The following is a 9812-nucleotide window of genomic DNA, read 5'->3' on the forward strand; positions in this document are numbered from 1 at the left end:
TATTCTCCCTTTATGAACATTTTTGTATTCATTCAGAGCTGTAAATGTTGCTGGTAAGGCAAATATTGCCCACGCGTAAATGCTGTATGTATAGTGATATTGAGGCTGTCTCCTTGAACTGCAGCAGTTCATGTGGTGCAGATGCACCCACAGTATTGTTAGAGCAGGAGTTCCAGGATTTTGACCCAGTGACAGTGAAGGGGTTAAAGTCATTGAATGCAACAGTGTTCCCTTGTGAATTAAGTACAGCACAATTTCCTGCAAAGTTGCTGTGAAGATGTTTCAGAGCAGTTCCCGTACTTGCAGATGGGCTGCACAAACAAACTGACCAAGGGACAAGAGGGTGAGAACTCTGATAACCACCAGATAGTAGCCATAACAGCAGGTATGGATGTTTGAATGGTGTAACCATGTAGGCATATCTTGTTAGTAATAAATTATTATAATTAGAAAGCATATAGAGGATATAGTTATTTAACTATATTCACCTGACATAAATTAAGTAATCAGAACTTTTTGTTGTAATTGGATATCAAGGATTTCAGAACAAATGTATCCTCATGATTGGTATATGCAAATCACTTGTAATATAAGCAAAAGTATAATTGCTCAATGCCATGTATCACTCAGCAAGTCTATTTGCCACTTTGTGAAAGGCAAACTTCCTCACTTTGGCTTGAATAAAGGCCAATTTTAAACTCTGAAAGTTTTGTCTGGTCTGTCAAAGTTTTGCTGGATAGCAGCAGAAATCAGTATCAAATAGTGATGGGCTGGTGATATAGGGTGGAATTTTACCATAATCTGTTGGAGTGTCAGGCTCAGATGGAAAACCAGTGTGTATCTCTCCTGCTGCACAGTTTTTAGATGAGTTTTTCTGGTACTTAGTGCACAGAAAACCTGGGGGTGTGATTAAGGTATATTTAGTGCTTGGATTATGTTGTAATTGGAAATGGCATAAAGTGATTGGACTATACAAAGATTTGTCGGGCTCAAGAGAGAACATTTCAGAATCAAATAATTTGTAGGAGTATGTTAGTTTGTAATAGATATTTGTAGAATACAAACTTCATTAATTGAAGACTGGTAAGCATTTCTTCAGAACCTGAGTGAGTGAATTTGGTGGGATATTGGACAGAGCCTTTGTCAAGATTATTGAATAGAAAATATGTGTGTGTTTGTTAGGTGACCAAATGACACAAGCTGAAGTCGAATTCTGAACCTCTCCTAGTGCATTTAGAAAAATCTTTCATTCAGTCAGTACTCTAGCATTCTTTAATAAATTATTCTTTCCAAATAGATAGCAACAAAAGTTTGATTCTTTAGTTCTCTTACAGACAAAAGACCATTTCAAATGCAAAACTCTCAGCCACAGGAATGATCACACTAAACTAATAACAGCACAAAAGAGGAAATTTAATTGCATAAACCTATTGGGATGCACTAAATCAGACTTTCAGAGAGAATGAACCAATGGCCACAGAAGACAGAGGGTAGCAGTGGAAGGGTCTTTTTCCGGCTGGAGGTCTGTGACCAGTGGTGTTCCGTAGGGCTCTGTACTGGGACCTTTGCTATTTGTGATATATATAAATGATTTGGAAGAAGAAGATGTAACTGGTGTGATCAGTAAGTTTGCAGATGACACAAAGATGGCTGGACTTGCAGATAGCGATGAACATTGTTGGAGAGTACAGCAGGATATAGATAGACTGGAAAATTGGGCAGAGAAATGGCAGATGGATTTAATCCAGATAAATGCGAAGTGATGCTTTTTGGTAGGACTAATGTAGGGGGGAGCTATACAATAAATGGCAGAACCATCAAAAGTATAGACACACAGAGGGACCTGGGTGTGCAAGTCCACAGATCTTTGAAGGTGGCACAACAGGTGGAGAAGGTGGTGAAGAAGGCACATGGCATGCTTGCCTTTAATAGGACGGGGTTTAGAGTATAAAAATTGGCGTCTGATGTTACAGCTGTATAGAATGTTGGTTAGGCCACATTTGGAGTACTGCATCCTGTTCTGGTTGCCGCACTACCAGAAAGACGTGGAGGCTTTGGCGAGAGTACAGAGAAGGTTTATCAGGGTGTTGCCTGGTATGGTGGGTCTTATCTATAAGGAGAGATTGGGTAAACTGGGGTTGTTCTCCCTGGAAAGATGGAGAATGAGGGGAGACCTAATAGAGGTGTATAAAGTTATGAGGGGTATGGATAGGGTGAACAGTGGGAAGCTTTTTCCCAGGTCAGAGGTGACGAGCATGAGAGGTCACAGGTTCAAGGTGATGGGGGCAAGGTTTAACTCAGATGTCAGAGGGATGTATTTTACACAAAGGATGGTGGGGGCCTGGAATGCACTGCCAAGCAGGGTGGTGGAGGCGGACATGCTGGGATCGTTTAAGACTTATCTGGATAGTCATATGAGCAGACTGGGAATGGAGGGATACAAAAGAATGGTCTAGTTGGACCAATGAGCAGCGCAGGCTTGGAGGGCCGAAGGGCCTATTTCCTGTGCTGTATTATTCTTTGTTCTTTGTATGTTCAAATCCTCAAAAAACAGGCTTACATTCTACACCTCGTATAACAGACTTATCTTTCTGTTGATTCAAAAAATGACCAAAATTATCAAAAGTTATAAAAAAATTAAAAAGGTTCTGGAAGGTGGGAGGGAGAGTCGTATATAAATCAGTAAAGATAACAATTTTTGTAGATCACAGATGGCACCAACAATAATCATTGTAAAAGAGGAAGAGATCAAGGAAATGGTCTGAGCAGAATGGTTCAAAGGGTCCAATTCAATTTGCCAATACAAAGCGGGAAATTTCCAATTGATAAGGAAACCTTTTCACAAAAATTAAATGAGAAGATTTATTTTCGGGGTGTTCCAACAAGCCTCTGAGAAAGGAATACGATTCACACAAGGAGAATTCAATCTTCTACTGTTTTCCCAAAATATATTTTTCTTTTTTGTCACAGTTTTCACAGGGACATGCACCTTTCCCTGGCTAAGAAGCTATGATTGTTATCATAGCAACAATCATTGTCAAAAAATTGTGGGAGCCAGATAATCAGTAATTATCAAAGCAGGAAAATGTGTTAAAGAATGCATGTAGATGGATGGAAACTGACAAGAAAAGAAAAATGGAACGTGAACTTGGAGAGGAGCAAGTAGGCTTAAGCAAAGGTTATCCCTGGATTCTTTCTTTTGAATCTTCAGGCTAAAGTAGAAAATGGTTTTGCAATCTTGCAAAACCATGATTTGAAACTGGGAACAGTTGGACATGTGGATGGCAGGTAAATGGAGATTTTCAGAAGATCCAAGTTTGGTGACAATCTGGGACATGATGGTCTGTTATTCACAGTAGGATCATGGTTGATGAAAGAGACAACATGATCAACCCAGAAATAGCCTAACTCGTATTCTCACTGCTACTATTAGTTATGTGACGGTATTTGGTTAGTCATACTGTATTGATTTCAATACAGTAAGTTTTACTTAGCAGAAATGAGCTCGCACAAGAGAAAATTGCACTGTTTCTTCTTCACTGAGATAGTGAGCATAGAAAGGGAGAGAAAATCAGTAGTTTTCCTTGCACATTCTACAATTTACCCATAGCAAAAGCAGGGTATAGTATGCTGTTTTGTATTTAGGACTTTACGTAGTCCTGTTCCCTTACTTTAAAGGGAGGCACGGCAGCTCAGTGGTTAGCGCTGTTGACTCTCACTGCCAGGGACTTGGGTTCAATTCCAGCCATGAGCGGTTGTGGAATTTGCACCTTCTCGTCATGTCTCCGTGGGTTTCCTTCTGGTGCTCTGGTTTCCTTCCACAGTCCAAAGATGTGCAGGTTAGGTGGATTGACCATGCTTAATTATCCCTTAGAGTGCAGAGGTCTGTAGGTTAGGTGGATTATCCATGGTAAAATGGATGGGATTATGAGTGAGATGCTCTTTGAGAGCCAATGCAGACTTGATGGGCTGAATGGCCTCTTTCTGCACCGCAGTGATTCTACGGTTCATTTGACTTTTAATTCCAGATTTTTATTGAATTCAGATTTTATTATCTGACATGGTGGCATTTGAACACGGGTCCCTAGACCAATAACCTTGGTCTCTGGATTAATTGTCCAGTGGCAATACCACTGCACCACTGCCTCCCCTGTTTCATTGTTGCATTGTATTATTATTTGTTTAAATCTAGTTGTCCCAGTATTGATATTGGTCTTTTTTTATATATAGCCAGTAGAGAGAGAGCACAGGAATTTGTTGAGGGGAGAGAATAGAAGACCTGAGAAGAGAGGGTAGAGAAAATTATTAGGTTGTCTTGCACATTACGTGGGAGATTGGAGACCTGCAGTGCATTTGAGCCAGGGGAATGTACTTGTGTGACAAAAAAGAAACATGTACTTTGGAAAGACAAAAGAGTCAATTCTCCTTGTATGAAATTGATAGCTCACAAACATTTTATTCCACATCTAACTTTTTCTTTCACTTAAGTGATTACATGGCTCAACAAACAACTTAATGAAAATCAAATGATGAGGAAGCAAGAAATAATGGAAGTACCTGGGATAGGTTCTGCTTTTGGAAGTAATGGTAGTCTCAAAAGAGGAACAGTACATCACAATATTGTAAGTATATTCATCATTTAAAAGCATTTCTGGCCGAAATTCTGAAAGTCTGTGCCTCCTCAGAAGAAAAGTATCCTGTGGCTTTATGGGCCACTTTTTATACTGGTGAAATTGATTGGGCAGAATTTAAACAGAGAAGCAACTCCCAACATATTCACAGTACAAATTTACTACTGCCCCTGTGTAAGTATACCCATACATTAAGACAAACTGGAAGAAATAAGAATGGTCAGAACATCACTGAGAGCTCCTTGAGAGTTTATTCCAACTGCTTTCCACTGTCCCTAAACTTATTTTATGCAGGTCCTCATTCTGATCAATGGAACAGGAACAGAGGAAAATCCCTGGGTGACCCAGCCCCTCGCTACTTGACATCGTTTAACTGTAGCATAAATAACAAGGGTGACTGGATGAAAGAGTCTGATTGTTGGCAAAGTGGGTGAAAGAAAATGCCAGTGATCATTTTTAATGACAGGAATTTGACCTATTTTCCTTCACCCTTTATGAAGGGAAATGTAGGCTCTGGTTTGTTATTTTTAAATGCTATCTTCAGCAACTGCAATTTCTTTGAAAAAAATTACAGCTTCAAATCAGAAAGCACCTATCCTTTTTATTTCTAAGCTCAGCAATTTTATATTACGCAAGATATATAATGACAATGCCTGATTTTCTAATTGGTTTTGTACCTGCTACATTTTAATATGCTCTACTTCAAGTTAAAGAACTCCTAATTCATCATGATTTGAACATTTGTAAGTTTGGATGTTTGGAATGGTTAATGTGGCACTTTTGTACCTTTGTTTATTATAGTCAGAAAAAAATCCTTTTATAATTGCATCTGGAACCAACTATCCAGTTACCTCTTTGGTGTCATCTTTTCCACAACAGTTTACAGCCAATAGTATGAAGCCACACTATGCTGTGTCATGTGAATACAATTTGGAACCAAAGGTAAGCATCTGCAGTTTATTTTTTTCAGTTTTTAGTTGGTGGTAGCAGCCTTCTGACTCATAAGATGATGGGTTGTGCTGTGGTGGTCAACTCTGAATTAAGCTTTGTTTGGTGTGCACGAGTCCCACTCTGGCATGATGGCCTCTGCTGCATTTGCTACAGGGGAAGACAGTGGGCTGAGAAGGTGCATGATTTGCTGGCCATTTTTCTCTGGGCCCTTTTCTTGGCTAGCTGACCTTTTCATTTCTGCTTGCACCTTCCAATGCTCTTCTACCTGGTCAGCTTCCAGAGGCCATGGGTGTCAGCAAATACCTTCTAGTTGTCAGTGTCAATGTGCACTATCTTCATATCCTACTTGCAGGTTTCCTTGTAGCAAAGTTATGGACACAAAGGAGGTCATTTCTCATGGCCAATACACTGTACAAAAGGCCCTTATATATATGGCCATTTTCCATTCTATAAATGTGGCCGAGCCACTGTAGACGTTTTAGGCGTAGCGGTGAGTGTAAGATCATGGAATTAGCACATTCCAGGACCTCTGTGTTGGTGACCTTGTCCAGCCAAGAGATGCTGAAGATATGTCTGAGATAGCAAAACTTGTTCAATCATTTCCCCTGTCTGACTTTTGTTGTCCCAGTCTCTTCACTATAAAAGAGTGTGCAGAGAGCTCAAACTTGTTAGACTTGCAGTTTGGCGTTCTCAGTCAGGTTACTATTCCGCACATTACTACTCAGCTAGGACATAACATCTGCAGCCTTTACGATATATGTGTTAATTTCTGTATCAAGTGACAGGTTGCTAGTAATTGTGGAGCCTAGATATGTGAAGCCAACAAGAACTTCCAGTGTCACGTTGTCAATCCAAATAGATGGCACATAGCAAGATCCTGGACCACAAAATGTGTCTTTCTGATAGTCAGACCAAACTTCTTTTATGAGCTTGAGAGACTGTCCATTTGCTGCTGTAGTTTGTTCTTTAGAATGAGATGTTGATACAGCATCCTCAATGTAGAGCAACTCTGCTAAGGACTTGGCAAACCTTTTGTCCTGGTTGATGCATCACTTGCATTATGTGGCAGGATCTAGGAAATATAAAGTTCATCGAACCATTTTAATCTTAATAGAGAAAGAAATTCTAGTTAATATTAGATTCTGGGAAGACAATTATATATAGTGGATTAGTGTTTAATTCACTATATATAATTTGTATACTATAATTTGTGCACTATAATTTGTGCTGTATTAATGTGTTATGTTAAGAATAAAGAAAACAAATGGATGGCACATTTATCTTTGTACAATGAGAAAATTCAAATGCGTCTCATTCATTCCACATAATTTCAGCAGATCAACCACAGAATCTTGAATAAACCAATGTAAAATTGATTTACACCATTTTGTGGTGAATGACTCAGACAACTGCTGTGGAAATAGAAATTCTGTGGCATCAAAATATTTCTAACTTCAAATAACTATTCTGCATTAAACTGTAGTCTGAACTGCTTTATTTTTCATTTAGAACCATTGCATATGTCACAATCAAATATGTTTTGTATTTTTGACAGGTTCAGGTTAGCTCACAATATTCAAAATCAAGTACACCATCAATGACATCAAAACTTCCAGTGGGATTATGCACAGCTCCTTCATCAGACAAAGAAAAGTGCGTTGGTGTAAAATGTCTTTTATTGGGATTGATGATTGTATCTTACTAAAAAAAAATCATTATTTACATTTTGGTCAGTCCTTGTCGTGTTATTTGTTATTGATTGCCAACCTTCAGTTGACTTTTCTCTACCTTTCTCTTTATAGCAAAGTCGCTGGTTTGGGATCAAAGTATTTTAAGCGGCGACAAGACAGCATCCCTCTGCGAGGACTCTCTGCTTACAATACACTCAGTTCAGGTAGAAATAGTATTTCTTGACAGTCTTAATCTGACATAATCAGCATTCTTGTTTAAATGTATGAATCTAAATCCTATTATTTCTGGGCCTTGTTAAAACATGTGCCTGGTTAAATGGATGCAGCCATTCATAATGGTTTTATTTTCATGTTATGTTTTATTGATCTTTTTGTGTAATTTGAGAGGTCAATATTATTTTGCACTTTGAAGCTTCAATTTAAGGCTGAGTAGAAAAAACATTACCAGATTTATAAATCAGAGAAAATTTAAGCATTTGATAGTGATTAATGTTCACAATTAACAAAATTATTTTGGATCTATACATGAGTTTCTATTAACAAAGTGGAAGCCATTTGACATAAGTGCAGATAATAAATGTTCTTAGTTCAGCTTTTAAAACATATTTTTATTTTGTTAGATCAGAAATCATTCCCATCTAGAATAGGAGCACAAACCATGAAATCTGGACTGCTTCCTGTAGCTTCTGCCTACGACTGCGGACAAGAACTGGAACCATCCTGATCCTGAAGTAATTTCTGATGGTAGGCTCACTGGTCCTAAAAAGTAACCAGACAAAACTTGGACAATCTAATATTTGGACTGATTGGAATTGTATTGGTCAATTTCTCTAAAGCTAATGATGATTTTTTTTAAGTTACTGCTGCAAGCTGTAATTGTTCATTTTGTGCATGTGATCAAAGAAGAATCTCCTTGACAATTATGGAGAAACTCATGCGAAATAAATTGCCATTAGATCATGATAAGGGAAGGTTAATATATATAGATTAAAAAAACTGACTTGGGTCTTGGAATGTTGTGCAAAGTTTCAAAATTTGACTAATCAACTGTAATAGAACATAGACTGACAGACTGGGCAGACAAGTGACAGACAGAATTTAAGTAAAAAGTCTGACAACACCACATTTTTTACTGTGTTTACCCCAGTCCAACGCCGGCATATCCACATCAAGACAGAATTTAATACAGAGAAGTAAGGTCATGCATTTTGTTAGAAGAGGTAATGGTCTTAATGGCGCCATTTTAAAGGTTGCAGCAGTACCAAGGGACCTAGGGCACAGGACATTTTTTTTAAATAATCATTCATGGAATGCAGTTGTCACTGGCATTTCTTATTTGAGTCTAATTGCCCTTGAAGGTGGTAGTGAGTTGCCACCTTGAACTGCTGCAGTTCATTTGGTTTGGGGCCACCCACAGTGCTGTTGGGGAGTTGCAAGGTTTTGATCCAATGTCAGAGAAGGAATAGTGATATATTTCAAAATTTGAAAAACCTGCAGGTGGTGGTGGTGGTCATCCCATGTGTCTGCTATCCCTTGTACTTATGGATGGTAGAGGTCATGGATTTGAAAAGTACTGTTAAAGAAAATGGGGTGAGTTGCTATAAAGGGATATAGATAGGTTAAGTGAGTGAGCAATGATTTGGCAAATAGAATATAATTTGGCTAAAGTGAAATGGTACATTTTGGCGGTAAGAATAAAGTATTGTCTAAATGGTAAGTTTGAGGAATCAGTGTCCCACTGCATGAATCACAGAAGCCTAATTTGGAAAATTAATAGAATCTTGTTTACTGTGAGAGGAATTGATTAAGAGAGGGAGGTTACGCTTCAATTATACACAGTAGTAGTGAGACCACACCTGGAGTAATGTGTACAGTATTGGTCTTTTTTAAGAAAAGGTGTAAATGTGTCAGAAGCTGTAAAGAGGTTTGTTAAACAAATACTAGGAATTGGTGGGGTGGGAAAAAGTTGCACAGCTTAGGCTTATCAGCTGATCTTTGAAAGAGTAAGAGGTAACTTGATTTGAAACCTTTAAAATCCCAAGAGGTCTTGACAAAGTAGATGTGGATGTTTCCTTGTTAGAAAATCTAGAACCAGCTGCACATGAAAAACCATAACCTTGAGGAATAGATTTTGAATGGAAATCAACTTTTATTTATCTGACCTTGATTGTAACCTATATATATTTTGGGTCAAGAAAGCAAGGAGAGATTCTTAAAATAAAACATTGCATTTTTGATGGAACTTTTGACCAAAATGTTTTTTTAATCTGTCATGCATATTGTTTGCAAATTTGGTGTAAAGTTTGGCATTTATGACATTGCCACTATGAAAATGTATAAAGAATGTAAATATTTTAAACAGATTTTGTATTTATGTTTGTCTGATGATAGAGTTAAATAGAGTTAAATAAAGAATTTTATAGTTGTATTGACATTTTTTTACTTAACTGTGCATATGAAAAGCTGTAAATTGGGCACAATAAAACAATTTTCAGCTTAGTGTTACATCCTAAGTCCATACATTTTAGTATTGGAAAGT

At 37.9% G+C, this 9812-nt stretch overlaps 1 protein-coding gene across 1 annotated transcript in view; it reads left to right on the forward strand.

Moving 5' to 3' along the window:
* The window catches only part of LOC145348388 (spindle assembly abnormal protein 6 homolog), a 56509-nt gene extending 48448 nt beyond the window's left edge, over positions 1-8061 (forward strand). The window contains exons 13-17 of the mRNA XM_080196601.1: positions 4489-4622; positions 5433-5573; positions 7138-7235; positions 7385-7476; positions 7894-8061. Of these exons, the coding sequence (XP_080052727.1) occupies positions 4489-4622; positions 5433-5573; positions 7138-7235; positions 7385-7476; positions 7894-7997 (569 nt within the window). The 3' untranslated portion in view covers positions 7998-8061. The remainder of the gene's footprint in view (positions 1-4488; positions 4623-5432; positions 5574-7137; positions 7236-7384; positions 7477-7893) is intronic.
* The last annotated feature ends 1751 nt before the right edge of the window (positions 8062-9812 follow it).

The sequence above is a fragment of the Carcharhinus amblyrhynchos genome, chromosome 9 (genome assembly GCF_965287045.1).
Source record: "Carcharhinus amblyrhynchos chromosome 9, sCarAmb.v2.hapA, whole genome shotgun sequence".
NCBI classification, from domain to species: domain Eukaryota; kingdom Metazoa; phylum Chordata; class Chondrichthyes; order Carcharhiniformes; family Carcharhinidae; genus Carcharhinus; species Carcharhinus amblyrhynchos.